The 17,034-nt window shown below is 33.9% G+C and overlaps 1 protein-coding gene across 3 annotated transcripts in view; it reads left to right on the top strand.

Annotated features, from left to right (window-relative positions):
* The first annotated feature begins 10,010 nt into the window (after positions 1–10,010).
* LOC129226623 (sorbin and SH3 domain-containing protein 1-like) overlaps positions 10,011–17,034 on the top strand; it is a 104,273-nt gene continuing 97,249 nt past the window's right edge. The window contains exon 1 of one of the 3 annotated variants that reach the window (XM_054861252.1): positions 10,011–10,984. In XM_054861252.1, the coding sequence (XP_054717227.1) occupies positions 10,927–10,984 (58 nt within the window). In that variant the 5' untranslated portion in view covers positions 10,011–10,926. The remainder of the gene's footprint in view (positions 10,985–17,034) is intronic. The other 2 variants (XM_054861253.1, XM_054861254.1) reach the window with 2 other exon arrangements.

A 17,034-nucleotide genomic window follows, 5' to 3' on the forward strand; every position in this document is an offset into this window, starting at 1 on the left:
TTATTCTACTTAGAAATTTCGAACAGGTGCCATCTTCAGCAGAAAAATCAGAGCTTTCGATGGACATATAATGTTAATATGTGCAAGTATTTTTTCATCCCCATATTAGAGAATTTATACGAAAATCGTGTTTGCCCCCCAAAGGGGGTATTGCCCCCCATAACGGGACGAAAACTACCCTATGTGTTATTCTGATGCATAAGCTATATTATTGTAAAGTTTCATCAAAATCCATTCAGTAGTTTTTGCGTGAAAGAATAACAAACATCCATACATCCATACATCCATACAGACAAACTTTCGCATACATAATAGTAGTAAGACTAGTAAATAGTAAAAATTTGGCAATTGTTTGAAATTATGTGCAAAGACAAATTAATGGAAGTTTTTGTGCTGTTTATGGATTTGCTTAATTTAGTTGGCGAATTATTTTACGTGTTAACAAATTTAAAGAAAGAAATATTAAAGAAATGGCGATATTTGGTTACATGGTGAAAGTTGAGAAACAGTATTGCTTAGTCTTTAGTTTCAAAAACAGCGACAGTTGAAAAAAAAAAGTCTTATGCTCTAGCTATTGAAATGATTCCACAAAAAACGTTAAGCTAGATTAATGCTGATCGATTAAATACCCAGTCAACACAAATAAATAAAAAAACCCATTAATTGCCTCAAAGTTGCATTAAAATGGAAAATAATCAGCCAAATCCATGTATTATTTGCCAATCTTGTGCAAAAATCTTACTTCAAGATTTGACTTCAGAAAAGCCTTAAACAGTCACGAAAAGCAAAGATAGTCAACAATACAACAATAGTCGCTATCGACAGGGAGTTGAGATGATACACTAAATATTGTATTGAGTTGAGGAAAGCCTTCGAACATGGAACTAAAAAGCTTATAACTTGTTTTTTACTCTACTTAGAAGTTTCGAGCAGGCGCCATCTTCAGCAGAAAAATCAGAGCTTTCGATGGACATGTAACGTTAATATGTGCAAGTATTTTTTCATCACCATATTAGAGAATTTATACGAAAATTGTGTTTTATTGCCCCCCTAAGGGGTTTTTCCCCCCATAATGGGACGAAAACTACCCTATGTGTTATTCTGATGCATAAGCTATATTATTGTAAAGTTTCATCAAAATCCATTCAGTAGTTTTTGCGTGAAAGAGTAACAAACATCCATACATCCATACAGACAAACTTTCGCATATATAATAGTAGTAAGATGTAAGGATAACTAAAATGACAACAGACAAGTGAAGCAAAAGAAGTGAAGGACATTAACACTTTTTTACACATTATAATGCACGCCCAAGTTACGGCTGTCTGGTTGTCTCATTTGGAAGCGCGTGGATTGCTTACCGATCACCCCCGTGTAAAATAGAACTCTGCGTTCGAGGAGGCGGGGCAAAGTGCCTTCTCATGAAAAACGGACTATACCTAGGTTTGAATACCAGACAAGTCATCAGAACAACATTGATCCTTCAGTCGCCGCAGCACTAACAGAATTTATCATGGACGGGGGAGGGAGCATAATAGTTCTTACATGAACTCGTATTGATATAGGGGAAAAGGGGGCACATATGAGCACGGGACACATGAACATGGTATGCTTTGCTAAGATAATTGAAGCAAAAAATCTTGAAAAATTCCCAAATAATAGCAACACCAGTCCTACCTCTTAGCCAAACTTTTAGAGAGATGAGTTAGTTTCTGTTTCAGCAGATCGTACATAATTTTTTCACTGTCTTCTTTACGTGAAAGCATATTTCAAACTAACTAATAAGCAAACTTATTTATTGCAAACCATTGTATATGAATATGTAAGTAAATTTATGAGAGTGTAAAATCTTTTGATGAACATTTAAGTTTGTAAGTGGTTCAGGGAATCAACTCATTCCAGTGCAGCTTTTTGGGAAATGAAAAATTCAGCTTAAATTTTTGACGAATACACGCTGAAAAGAAAAATTGAGTAAGAAATGCCTCGAATGCAAAGGGTTCAAACGTGATTTCTCTGCGAGCAATCGGATTAGCTGACATGCTAAAGTCATTTCATCGTTTACTTTTGAAATACAGTAGCCGCCGCTTGTATGAATCACCTTTGTTCTAAACAGTTTTGATTCCATAAAGCGACTGATTCAATAAAGCGGCTCATTCAAAAAAGCTCGATTTGTTCTGTTTTTTGGCAGTATGATTCATTAAAGTTGATTCAATTAACCACTGATTCAATTAACCGGCGTCCGCAGTATTTATCTATTTGTCTTTAGCTGGGCGTCTTGAATAAGCTTTCGCCAATTTCAACCAAAATACTAGTAAGTAGCAATAAAATAAAAGTAGTAGTAAAATACGAGAGGTTACTGTGCCTTCCCTAAAATTTCCTTGTTCGACAAATTTCGTCTCACGATTCGTCAAAATTATCATCATTCGGCAGAATTTGAAGTTCCATTTGGCAAAATTATCATCATTCGGCGAAATTTGGATTTCCGCTCGGAAAATTGCCATCATTCAGCCGAACTTGGGAGTTCCATTCTGCAAATTATCATCATTCAGCCGACTTTGGACTTCCATTCGGCAAATTATCATCATTTGGCCGAATTTGGATTTCCATTTGGCAAATTACACTAGTCAACACCAAAAATGCATCCGGCACAAAAATAGCTATTTCCGAAGTATTTTGCCTCGCTTAAGACGAAAATCATGATAAAAAGTTGAGATTGACTGTAGTTTTCAAGCTATAGAGCCAACTAAGAGAATGAATTCTCACTATGCTCTTTTTTGCTGGCAGATAGAAACACCCCCATCGGACTGACTCTTCGAAACTTCGACCCCAGGTTGGGATAGAAAATCTCACTACATGAAAACCGAAATGAACTTCAAGAAATTTAAGTTCCGAGGAGAGAAATGCCCAAAATCAGCCTCTAGTAGATCCACCCTTTTCTGCTTCCACCCATGCTCATTCTGCTAGGAATAAAAGAAGAATTTCGTGACAGCTGTGAACAAAGACAATTTTCCAATACCTTAGAGGGAAATTTCCAAGATACATGTATATTGAAGCTGAAGTTAAGGAGAGAATTTTTAACGGCCCTTCAAATACGCGAGCAATAATAAAAATCACTGATTTTGAAAAAAAAAAAAAAAAAAATGCGAGGGGAGAAAAAAGCACCGAGGAAGCCTTTAAGTATATATTACAAGTATTTCTAAGCATTATAGAAGACGAGAACTAAAAACAATTAGTCAAACTATCCCTACGGAAGTTCCATCTGACCATTAATGAATGATGTGTCTCTGAAACTCTTATTTTATTCACTTCTATGATAATTCCTTTAAAAACTAAAGCTATGAGCAGTGAACATGAAGAAAGGTTTCACCAAAGATATCTTTACAATGAAACGCAGCTATCAGGGTCCTCGAGCTGAGTTTAATGCACACCGAATGCTGCTGAACTAATACAAAAGATGGTCCTTCTTTGACGTACAAAAAGCAATCGAAAATCAAGCGTTTACAGCAAAAAGCCAATATTAACTACTGCTTTCCGAAGAAAATGCATTGTTTAATAAAACAGGATCTATTTAATAACATTTATTGCACAAGATTGTTTTTCTTTGTTAACATTACCTTTAACTCAATGTATGGTTGCTGTGCATCTTTCTCTAGTAGGCTTTTATGTATCTTGAAAATAAGAGCTAATTAAAAAAATCCACTACCATATTTGTTTTTCTCGACCCAAAATTAGGCGGAATTGACTATTTACAACCAAAATGCAAACAAAAAGTATGTTTTCTTATCTAGTATTATCATCATTCGGTCATATTTGGATTTCCATTCGTCAAAATTATCGTCATTCGGAAAAATTCTGCGAATTCAGACATTGCACCCTTTCAGCAATTTAATCTCGAGGTGCCTCTGTCTCCCTTTGAGGAGACATTAAAGTTAATAAGTTATTCCGGGAAATGAAATTATTCCTGCTATTGCGCATCTTTTTGAGAAATGAAAATTAAGCTCAAATTGAATGAATGCGAACTCGAAACACAAATTGTGTTTGAACGAAACCTTGTATGCAATAGAGTTCAAATGCGCTTTTTCCTATCAATCCGATACCCTAACAGCTGAGCCAATGGGAGGTCACGGGAGGTCACTGTGACGTCCCCAAAATGTCCTTACTCGGCAAATTTTCTCTGATGATTCGGCAAAATTATCATCATTTGGCTAAATTTGAGTTTCATTCCGCAAAACTATCATCATTCGAAGAAATTTTGGAGTTCCGTACTGCAAAATTATCATCATTCGGCAAAATTTGGAGTTCCATTCGGCAAATCGAGAATTTCTGATCTCCCAAAACATTTGAGTTCGGGACACCCCTGTCATTGCATCTTCCAGGTTCGAGATATTTATCTACTTCTCTTGAGTTGGGCATCTTGAAGAGTCTGTCGCCACTTGAGAGCCGAGTTCCCTGGAAAAAAAAAAGCAAACGAATGAATGAGTCTCTCTCAGGGTCTGTGTAACAAGTGTCATTCTCGTTTCTGTTTATGTTTTCCGGGATTGGTTGTAGGATGCGGTAGCAAGTGAACACTGTTTCTGTTTATGGGTGTTAAGGCTGAGGGGAAAGAAGTACGGGGAACAAAATAAGAAAGAAAGCTGGTCTCGGATTCCGAGATTCTAAATATAGTCAGGACGCATCTTCTAAGGGGGTTCAACCACTGGGCCCGCTTCCAATGATTTGGGGTTGCCGCCTCCGCGATCCCTGAAGATGCCAAATCCTCGCCAATGTTTGGATACACATCGAACAGGTGACTTCAGAAAGTGTTCTTTTTTTTTTTAGTTTGTCTTCCTTCCTGTATTATTTCACGCAGCTTTTGAAAATACAAGATAAATTAAAACAAAGGAAATGAATTCTTAAACGAAAGTGGGCAATTCTATATGTGACGAATGACATTTTGAGATTTGGAACGAATGGAGTCTCGTTGGAAGGTCACTGCAACATCCCAAAATATTCTTATTCGGCAAATTAGAAAATACTAATGCACAATTGGGGGGGGGGGGGTTCAAAATTTTTTTAATGTCTATAATATATTTTCTCATTAGATGTAGGTATATGCCATATGGATGATCGCATTTTATTATTCGGCAAATTTTGAAGTTTCATACGGTAAACTGAAAATTTTCCCACCCAAAAGTTTGAGTTCGGGGGGGTCCCTGTGTAGAGCAATAATATTTGTAATTACATCGGCAGTAAAACATATTTTTCTTTAATTTCATTGTTAACAGATTAAAGATTACAAATATAGTTTTTGTTCTTCATAGCGTTAGATTTGTGATGAATAACATTATTTCATGATAAAAAAAATCATTCAAAAGCGCTTCTAAACTGATGAGATGAATCAAGAATACCCTCAAACACCTATATAATTTGAAGAGTTTCAAAAGTCCTAAATTCCCAAAACAGAGCGAGAATTATGAAAAATTTAAAAAATTGTGTTTAATAGGGGTGCCCACCTAGGGGGGGGGGGGGGTAGTCATACAAGGTCGACTTGGTTCATGGAGCGTTCTGCGTCTTTGACATCTTTGAGGGGTGTTGTTTTGAGGGCTATTTTTCTCTTTTTCTTTGGGGGGGGGAGCTCTCACTTTTGGGAGGGGGTCTTGCAATATTTGGGCAGTGAGCCCTTGCTCTTAGGGAGGTGGGTCCCCTGTATTTAAGATCAAAACCCTTTTGACGTTCTGATTGTGTTTTCTAATAACGTGTTTTTAATAACCTTTATCAACAATAGCTCAAAACAAACAATATAAAAAATAACATTGTTGCTAGACTATTTGAAGTTTATTAAGTTTCTAGAAAATATCCAGCTTCACAATAATTGTCACACACCCTCGGAATAAATGTAATATTCATATTCTTTTCCATTAAGACCACAATAATTTAATGGACATTTTGGGGCAATCTCTCATTAATAACATTTATTTGTTTAATAAAGTGTGTTTTAATGATATTTTTGAAGTATTAATGGATTGAAATTCTTCTCTTTTTCAGTGACATTTAGTTTTTCTTTAACATTGCGGGAATTCTGTATTCATTTTAGAGCCTTACATTCATTTTCTTTTCTATTGACAACGTTAGTTGGGATAAATAAATTTTGCCGCAAAGAGTTCGTTTGTAATACATATCGCAAATTATTTTACTTTGTGGAAGCAATTGTTTTTGTACACGCTTTCCATCAGGTTTTATATATAGATAGATATTTTGATATCATTTAGAGCTTCTATTTAAGTTTTGTGAAGATGAATGATGTGTATGATTTAAAAGATAAGAATGATTTCTCTCTTTTTGACACATTTACAAAAGCTTCGTTATCAGAATTGACAAGTTATCGATGATATTAATGTTTTGAAATATTTCCGGGGGAAACGCGATAAGTGCCAATGAAATATTAGATCTAAGTTTTATTATTCTTTATTCAACATAACATTCAGTTGCGAAGAAGCGGTTTGTGTGGTATTTTGTATTCATACCTGCGTTAAATCTGCGAAAGAAGCAACAACAATCGATCTAAAATACGCGAAGGTCGTGTTTCTGTTTCAGATAAAGCAAAAGTAAGTGGTTCGTGCCTACTCGTCCCGTTAGGACTAAAACATGTTTAGCTTTAGGATAACAAATCAGTTTTTTGTCACACATTGGATGCTAATAGCACAAAAGGGAAAAAGTCGAACATTTAATAGTAAATCCAAATATATACATATTTAAAAATGTATTGCAATCCTTTGTTGCTGCAATAATGTTATCAACGAGAACTAAAATATTACTAAAAATGTTGATGTGACGTTTTTAGGGCTTTACGGTAGCGCCTGTTCAGGCGAATCGAAATGATGGATGACACATATGGTTCGACTCGACATCTAAATTATTAAAATAAGGGCAAAACAGGAACAATTAGTAGCAAAAGAAGCAAACGTGATGTATTATAGTTTAATGATATGTGCTTTAGTCAAATTGAGTGTTTGAGGAGGTCCAAACTCCGTTAGGCTGGATGTATAAAAACCTTAAAAGAAATTTCTCCGGTCACAAATCTATTTCAATTATTTACTGAAGAATTTGTGGAAAGAATACCTTAAACCAGTGTAAAAGAAAAGGAAAATCAAAAATTTAGTGCAGGGGAAGATATCCAGGTATGTGTGCTCAATATTCTTGATATATTAAATACACGCATATTTTCTCACACGTGTCAGCAGGTTATACAGAGCCAGATTTTTTTTTTTTTGTGATTTTTTTAAAGATCAGATTGCCTCGAATGAAACTTGCTCTTGATCAATGGTTCTCAGCCGCTGGGATGCAGTATATGCACTCCTTTGCAGGGCTTAATTTGCATGGGAGCTTACGGGAGTTCAGCTTCTGAACTTCCTTTCAGATTTATGTAAATTTAAACATATTGGATGGCTACTTATGCATGAAAGCTAATTTCGAAGACCATAAAGCTCCCTTTTATTAGAAACCAAGCCCTGTCCGTTTGGGGTCAAGAAAAATCTGTAAGGGGCACACGATTTACTACCAAAAATAACCAAAGTGGTATTGATAATGCTAGAAGTTAATTGAAACAAAAATTAGAGTAGTATCGAGTGATCCTACAATAAATCAAAAAATATGGCAGGAACTGGATAAATATTTTTTATTCTGATATTGAAAAGAAGAGAAAAACATAAATAGCAAACAGACATTACTGTGAAGTACCTCTAGGGTGTACATCAATTTACTTTTACGAGAAAGTATGTTAGAGCATGGCCCCACCAGATGGCGCTGACGCTTAAAGGCCCTTGATAATTTATGACTTTTCTGTGTTAAATCGATGCAGCTCATACATCCACCAATCAATGTCAACGTTTCAAAATTTGTTTATTTTTGTTTATTAACAAAAACAAAATTACACACGCTAAAACTTAACGACCATCCCAATTCCCGATTTTTCTCAAAAGCAAAGCAAAGAATGAAAATTGAAAATTATTTTAAAAACCTTGCTTAAAAAAATTAAACATTTACCTTATTTGTTAACAAACACAAGATGGCAACAGTTGAAAGTTTTAATCATCAGGATTTTCTTGTCATTTTTCAACAATTAAAATCACGCGAATTACGCAGACAAAAGTTTATTACGATTTATCTTTCTTATTGTTGCAATGGGGTGGTTTCCTTCAGTCAAAAGTACTACTTTTAGTCATTGAAATGGATAGAATGAGCAAAATAAATAACATGGACCCAGAAAATACCTTCATTTTCCCAACAGTTTTTTTTTATTATTAATTTTTTTAAATGTCCGATTTTTTTTAAACAAGGCGTGGTCTTGATCACGTCACAAACGATGCACTTTGCCGCATCTTTCTGCTACGTTTCCACGTTATAATAATCAAGCAGCGAATTAAAATTGCGCTCTACGCTTGCTATCAACCATATCGTTGCCAATACACGTGAGTAAAGATACGAATTAAATATTTTGCTCTGTGGATGGCAACACTGAATGGCATTTCATCATTTGTGATTTCATCGACAGAAGCGTAAAGAGTGAAAGCGCTCCGATTTAAGTAATGTTTAAGAAATATTAAACGTAAACAAATTCATCAAAAAATGGTCAGATCCTATGTTTTTAAGCATGCTCTTTCAGAAAAAAAATACTTTTAAAATTTTGGAAACGACCCCATTATAAAGCTATTTTTATTCACACACACACACACAAAAACAGAAAGAAAGGAAAAAAAAAAAAAAAAACCAGCCCCCCATGGAGCGATTGGCGCCAAAATTGAACCAACGCCTGCTTACATATAAATAATTCGCTTAAATGGAATGTATTCATTTTAATACTCGTTTTAATGTGTGAATGTGTTTTAATGTTTTCCTCTCTAATGAACAGCATATTCACAATTATGTGATAAAGCATGATCTTGGCTGAATTTAGTTACAATGTGTGAAAAAAACAGACTCGTTAATATTGAAATTAGTTCGCATAAACTAAAAGGATTTAATGAATCGTTACTTTTGCTTATGTGACAAATCAATTATTGAATTGTTTAGCAATTGAACCATTGCTACTTCATTATGTTTCGAAAATGGTTAAGATAAGTGAGCTGCATATTAACTGAGATTAATTAATAGTATTTTCTCTGATTTATTTAATTGGAAATTTGTCTTTGCAGTATATTTATTTTCTTTTTTTATTCGGTATCATGCTGACGACAAGAAATTTGCACCAATAAAAGTGTACTCTTTAAAGAGCTGACTATTGTAGTAATTATGCTAATAAAAAAGCTGTGAAGACTTATTTCGTACGCAAATGTAGTTAAAAAAATATTTTTGCAAACATGGAAATTGTGCAGCATTTAAACTAACAATTAATAATGGATTCAATGTATTCGTATTCATTGTAGTGGGAAATTTTTTTAAAATAAAAGTAGGCTTCATCACAAAAATACCAGAAGCAACCCCCCCCCCCCAGAGCAATGGTACACCTCCCTAATACCACAAGGGCCTTCCCCCCCCCCCCAAAAAATGTTAAAAATTTCCCTGAAAACGCCCCCTTAAAAATTCCAAATTCAGTCTGCGACATGACCCTCTCCCCCCCCCCTTCTTAGTGAACACCCCTGAATATATGCATTTTTTTTCAATTTTAAGGAATTGCAATTCTTGTTTTTGAAAATTGTTTGCGTGGGAAGAATCCATTCCAAGAATACAAGTGAAGAAAAATTTTCAACGAAGGATTGCCCCAAGAAATCCTTAATTCATGTTATATTTCCTCTTTTACTCCCCACAAAAACTTTTAAGAAATGCTGCTCTCAGCTCTGATGAATGAAATTTCTTTCCCGAGTCCTTTCATTCAGCTCATACACATAAGTGCCGGTTAAGAACTTGAGAGCCGTTCTAATTCTTTAATCGCCAACTGCGAACTGATGCCAAATGTGTGGCATATTCTCGGCTTATCTCCAGAGGACTCTCCGGGCACACCCTAACTTCGAACTTTGTTTTAGTAGCAATGATTAGACGGAGGTTCTTTCGGATTTATTTGTTTTGTCCTTTTGAGATAGCGGTTCCGTAATTTCATTTTTTGTTCCTTGTAATAAATATCGATAGCAGGCACAGTTTTAGCAATTACCTATGTAAATGTTTGTCAGAAGTCTGTCCATTTTTTGGTATTGCCAAAAGAAATTCTAGAATTGTCATTAATTGGAAGCAAAAATTTAAAGGCTTTGCAAAAGCGGACATTGAACTAGTTTTCAAGGTCAAGAGAAATATCTGTTGATAAGAGTCCAAAAAAGGAATTATCGCATTTTAGGGTTCATTTAATATTCGTGAGGGGGGGACATTAACTTCGAAATTGATCTACAAATTCTAAAAGAAACTAAGAATCTCCGAACAAAATTCTGAATGATTAGAGCAAAATACAGAAATTGAAGAAATCTTTAAAGTAAAACTGAAGTGAAGTGAAATAACTTATATCGATATTTGGAAATAAATTTTGGAGCTTTACATTTTTCACTGAATTTATAGCTTAGAATTTCACATTCGAAGTACATAACAGCTAAATATCTATCAAAGAGCAAAACATAATTTTGAACCCAATTGCCTAAAGAAGACGTCTAATTCGACTCTACTTGAGCAAAAGTTTAAGTTTATAAAGAGATCATTACTAGTCCTTAAAATTCAATAGATTAAAATAGTGAACACCAAAAAAAGTCGTTTAAGGACAAGAATGCGAAAACTTGCCTCAGAGGTAGTTTAATTTTTCTCCTTATTCGGAATGCTTCATTTTGTTCACATCATAAATATAGTTGAAAGAAACAGAATTTTAATACTTTGAAACGTTAGAAAAAAGAAGGAAAAAAATTCCAAGAAAGAATTTTCTACACTGATCCAGTTTGTTATTGCCTATCATTTGGATACACGAATAAGTCAACAATGATTATATCTGGAACACCTGTGGGCCCCTCTTTCAAAGCAACTGCACCTAATCCCGGTAAGTGTGTTCTTAAGTTATTCTTAGGTTCCAAAGAGGATTGATTACCCCGTGCGATATTCTGTAACCCTAAGTTCTTTTTATACATTACTGAATGCCTTTAATAACTCTTGGAAAAAGGAGCGCAGTTTAACAATGGTTTAGTTTTGTACTTGGGTGATTGTTTACATTTTTCAGTTTTACTTTTTTTTGAGTGGTTATAAAATTTATGTTGCATCTTCTGCAAACTATTATTAGTTTTCTCAACATGCAATAACGTTAGCAGTTTTAATCTATTTTTTTTTTTTTTTTTCAAAATAGAAAAATTAACCTTCCAGAGCTCGAGTCAGAATGAGTAACCTCAGAAGAAATTGAAGCATAGTATTTTGTTCGATCTCAGTTATAAAATAGTAAAAGGAATGTAACAATTTAGTAAGTCGAGGCCCATAGCTCAGGGGGAAACTTCTATGAGTATTCGACAAATTCAAATAAGTTCTAGCGACAAAGTACGAATCCAAAAGATCCGATGAAATAAATATCTACTGTTTTTTTTTAATTAGGATTATTTCTATAAGCTTGGTTCCTACTAAAAAGTATGGAACAAAATAAATGTAAATGATTTTTTGGGTACAACACTCAATAACTAGAGTTAATCTTAAAATCTTCATATAAAGGTTAATTCTAAAGAAGATATAATTTAAATTAAAAATTTAGCGAAGAAGAAATATAGCTATAGTAAAAGTCATTCGTAGCTAAGCTGATACCGCCGCATTTTGTGTAAAATTTGCTCCTGACGTATATGTACCGGGCCTCTCTCCGCAATGTAGTTCCTTCAAATTTTATTGACAAAGTGTAATTTAAAATATATTCGAGAAATTTTTCAGGATTAATGTATTTATATTTTTTATAAACTCTGAAATTAACTTGGGGTGTCACCCGGGGCAAACCACTTCCTCTCAAGAACTTAGACTTAGAAAAAAAGCTTTTTTTCTTTCAATTTTGCAGCTTTCAAAAACTGAAAGCACAAGATTTCATCAATATGTATTTGTTAAACATTAAAAGGGGGCAAATTACAAGCAATCATTTTAAATTTTGAAAAAAAAATGTTTTTTTTTTTAAAGTCATCTCACTTTTATATAAACTCGTAACTATTGAAAATTTGATTTTTAAATCGAATTTCTAACGTTGTATGCATCTTAGGTTTACAATAAAATACAAAATATGAAATTTTCATAAAAAGGAATTAATATTGCAATCTCTGTTGAGAGGTTTTCCCCCTTCCTCTGAAGGGGGGGGGGGGGTTGAAAAAATACAATAAAATTAAAATTAAAAAATCTGTAGACGGAGTCGGAGCTGGAGTCGGAGTCGGCACTTAAAAATCCAGAAGTGGAGTCGGAGTCGACTATTTTCCTTCCGACTCCACAGCCCTGCCCTTTACTAAAGGTTGAGTCGGATGATCCTTCGTTTTAAGCGGAGCATGATGATAGGAAGTTATCGTTTTAATCTCCAATTCCTTTTGTTTCCCTCAAGCATCTTTCTTGGAGTAGTGTTCAATAAGATTAAGGGCTATTGCGGTGTTTTCAGTCTTTTATTAATTAATACAAGGAGAAAAAATTTTTGTGTGAAACATACTTCCTTGTATCAGCTTTTATTAGTTGATACAAGGAAATATGTTTTGCACAAAAATTTTGAGGTTTAAAAATATTTCCCATCGTACATGAGACTTTAATACAGGATCAAAAAAAAAAAAAAAAATTCTCTCATTTTTAAAGAATTTTACATGCAAAACCCATAAGTTTAGACCCTGTTCTACGATTATGAAAATATTATGCAATTCAAACTATCTATTAGCTTTTAAAATTTCGAAATTTCTTAATATCGTAAAAAACTATCACAGTAAAAACTTTTTGTTCGACAATTGTTCATAGAAGAAAAAGGTGGGAGAACTTTTATGGTTTTGTTTCATGTGTTTTGTGTTGAGGGGGGGGGTAAAAGTGATGTAACTTTTAAACGAACACAACAAAAAAAAAAATCCAGTCAATCAAAATATAATAGATTTTGTTTTGAACCTAAGTTTTATTGAGGCTTCTTCATTCTATATTTATTTTACTCTCATTTTATCTTCCATTTTCTTTTGTTTTCATTGCTTTCTGGCTTACTTCTTTCTTCTTCATTCTTTCCAAATTGTTTGTTTTTTTGTTTTGTTTTTTTACACTTTTGTTTTTCTTTTACTTTTCCTTTTCTTTCCTTGTAGAAGAAAGTTACTGTTGTCAGTTCATATAAGTAGAAAACTTTTGAAATCTTATGTATAGAAAAATAACTCGGACTTTTTCTATCATTGGGTCGTGCTCATTCCTTGGTGGGACCATCCTATCTTGATGTCTTCAGCATGAAACTGATGTAACGCTCTGTCAATAGATGTTGTCACACTTCTTCGACATATTTGACCCTTCCCGCCCCTTTTTTCCCCACACTTAACCTTAACTCTCTCCTCGCCTAGTCTCATGTCACGTGAAATTATATAAATCTATTGTTGCGTATAAATGCTTTATTTTTCATCCAAAAAGTTCGATGTCACACTAATTGCCCCCCCCCTCCCCCCAACCTCGTCACAAACGGCTGACATGATGTCACGAACTCCCTCAAAGTGTGATATCATTTTTGGACAACCCCTAAGCCTTCTCTTTATTCTGAGCTTACTAATCAGTGCGACATCTGTACAAAATATTGCTTTATTAGTAGGAATACCTCTTTGCATCAGCATAATATTTACAACAAAAAAAAGAAAATAGAAGAAAAAAAAACACATAGAATGTATCCCAAAATAAATGTAAAAAAAAGTGCCTTCCGGTTTCAGATAAACAGTTGAAATTTTATTTTAAGAATTACTGCAGGGGAAAACTTTGTGCAGATGTCACTAAATGTGCCAGGATGGCTCTTCAAAGTGAGTAAGTAACACAGATTCGTATGATTCCAGCTCCGAATCAAGTTATCACAGGTGCAAAGAATTTTTTATCATGTGTATTTACGGAAACTTTGGGATCGTATACTCTCTCGATTGTCTACAATGGTATCTTGCAACTGTTAAAAATTTTATTTATTTATTTATTATTATTATTATTTGTAGTGAAATTTTTATAGAGCAAGCGAAGTCAACTATTTAAAGAAAGGAGATTAAAGGTTTGAATAAATTATCCAAAAAAGAAACGACTTCAAAATTGCTCTAAAAAGGGAAAAATAATTTTATTCTTTAAACACCATTGATAAAACTTTTAAACGTAATTTTTGAAGTTGGCGCAAAAACAAAAATTAATATCCAGTGTAACCATGCTTCTTTCATATTATTTCAGAAAATGATCCCAAATTTGGAACGAAACATTTATATCGTTACTCAAATATGCTGTCATCAATGCATAATGTCTGTGGTAATGAAGGAACTGGGCCTGGTTAAATTTATAGTTGTAATTGAGTTATGGCTGTGAATGATTTTATCTATAATTTTTGCGCCAACTTCAAAAATTATGTTTAAAAGTATTGTCGATGGTGTTTAAAGAATGAAATTATTTTTCACTTTTTAGAGCAATTTTGAAGTCGGTTCTACCCTTTTTTTCAACATTTTTTAATTTCATTGTTTTTAGTGTGAATGTATTTCAGAAATAGTAAAAAGTTATAATCACGAGACTTCACCTTATTTTTTTCATAAAAATGCTCTATGCTTAAATAGAAAATAAAATATAAACACGGCTTAAACTTTAAACAATTGGCACTAAAAATGTATCTTTATTCCTCTCTGGAATTCATTTGTGTGTTAATTTAATTATAATCGTATAAATATTACGTTTTCCTTAACTAATTTACATTTCACACCATACAAGATGCTTTTGATGCAATGCTGTATCTCCTTACTTAGTCCCGATCATCTGTTATTGGCACAGATGATAACGATAAAAATACTACCCCATATAGTTGAGGCAAACCGAACCTGGTAGCATTGTGATGGTTAGGCAGATCCTAATCACTGCATTACCTCGCTTCCAGGTTAGATTAACCCCCACTATAGAGCAATGACACTGAAGAAACTTGATACTTGCTTCAGAGAAGTCTTCATTCAAAATTATCACTACAGTTACTATTAATATCACTGTTGTATGGTTCCAAACTCTTGTAACAATGGGTTTTATATTTAATCACTAAAAAAAATATCCGGCGTTGCCTGGGTCAGTAATAGTTGTGAGAAACAATCGCTACTTTCATTCGTTTTCTGTTTTAACTGAAAGAACTCAAAACACCCCGTTTGATGTGATTCAAAATCGAACTTCTTCCTTACCCATAAATGTAAAATAGCAAAAAGGATAAAGAACGAAATAGTATTCAGTTAGAAACGAAAGCACGACATTTAAGCATATAAAAATTTGAAGAACAAAATGTCTCTTTATAGTAAATAAAAGTAAGGTTTCAAAGAAACACTGGAAGGAAGTCTGCGGACGGACGTGCGTCCAGGAGACCCCATAGCAACTACAGCCTTGAAATTTTGTACAAAATTACTTCGAGCCCCGGGAGTTGCCTAATATTGCCTATTAAAAGGGTAAAAAATTACTTGCACATATTAATATTATATATCGTAGGAAAAGGTAGAATTTTCCGCGTTCTACGCAATTTGTTTCAATGCTCTAACTTAAATACGGCGGGAGTTATTTGTGTTTTTAGCTCGAACTTTTTTAGGCTTAGCTAAAATTTAGGCACTACTTTCTCCATTAAATCTATCAGTAAAAAAGTGAAGGAATTGTCCAACAGTTTTCTTTTTGACGCCACTGAAAAGAGCGGCTTTTTATACTCCAGATCTAACCCGTCCTATGGTCGAAAAACTGAGCTTCTATCTCCAAAGGGAAAAAAAAGTTACAAGCAGTTAAAAATCAAGTTCGAATAATCCTCATCTGCATTAAAATTATTGATGTTTTATTTGCCGTTGCCATAGTTACGTCTTTTCGAATCGCATGTTTCTTCTTTCCCTTATTCACAAACTTTAAGGGTTTCGATTTTAACGGAAAATCTTAGGCTCAACTCAATTCAAGCCCCGAGCTACAGAGCATAATATATTACTGAGACCATGAATATACAAAACTGCAGTTTTACAATGCTCAGGAGCTCCTTAGCCCTTACGGCTCTGCAACTTGGTACAACTTATTTTGAAACCCGGGGAAGGGATGCTTTTTGATCCAAAGGGAGCTCATAATGCGTTTTTAATCTGTTTCTTTTTAACTGACGATTTAAATCTTTGCGAATCAAATAAGATTGCGAAGCAATCTTCGGGGGTTGGTGAGCGTTAGCGAGCGGGGGGCAGAACCCCCTAGTGAACTAACAAAAACAAAGATCACTAAAAAAACCGTGCACTTTAATTCAAGAGTTCACACACACAAAAAGAAAAAAAAACTCTCTACTATGTTTCCCTTAGTGTGCAAAAAGTAGAGTTTCCAAATGTTTAAATGACTTTAAACTCATGTTTGCTCCGGAAAAGCCTTAATTCAAAACTTTCAGTACGATTACTATTAATATTGATGTTGTAAGGTAACGAATTTTTGCAACAATGAGTTTTATATGTAATCCTTTAATGGGGAAATTACATGAAATTTACTGTTTTCCATCATAACTTTTTTAAACTAAGTTTTTTAGAAATAAATAACAGCCTATGTTGCTTCCTAATAATGTTGCTATCTGTGGTGAAATTTTTTTAAAAATCTGTCAAGTAGTTTTGAAGTTTACCCCGGACATCTTTACATATACAGAAGTACACTGTTAAAAATTCAGGAAGATTTTCTGGTAATTGTTACTGTAAAATTGCATCGCCGACGCATCGCTGATTTTTACGGTAATTTATACCGGAGAAATAAGCGATCCCAGCGCCAACTGGTTGCTGTGGCCTACCGAGGAAACCGTAAAATTTTACAGTAACATTTGATTTTTACGGTAATAGTTACTGGCAACATGGATGTCAGTAACAATTACCGTAAATTTTCCGGAAAATTTTTAACAGTGTAGTTATTTATGTATATAGATTTAATAAGGAAATTGCA

This window comes from Uloborus diversus, chromosome 7, assembly GCF_026930045.1.
Source record: "Uloborus diversus isolate 005 chromosome 7, Udiv.v.3.1, whole genome shotgun sequence".
In the NCBI taxonomy this organism is placed as follows: Eukaryota; Metazoa; Arthropoda; class Arachnida; order Araneae; family Uloboridae; genus Uloborus; species Uloborus diversus.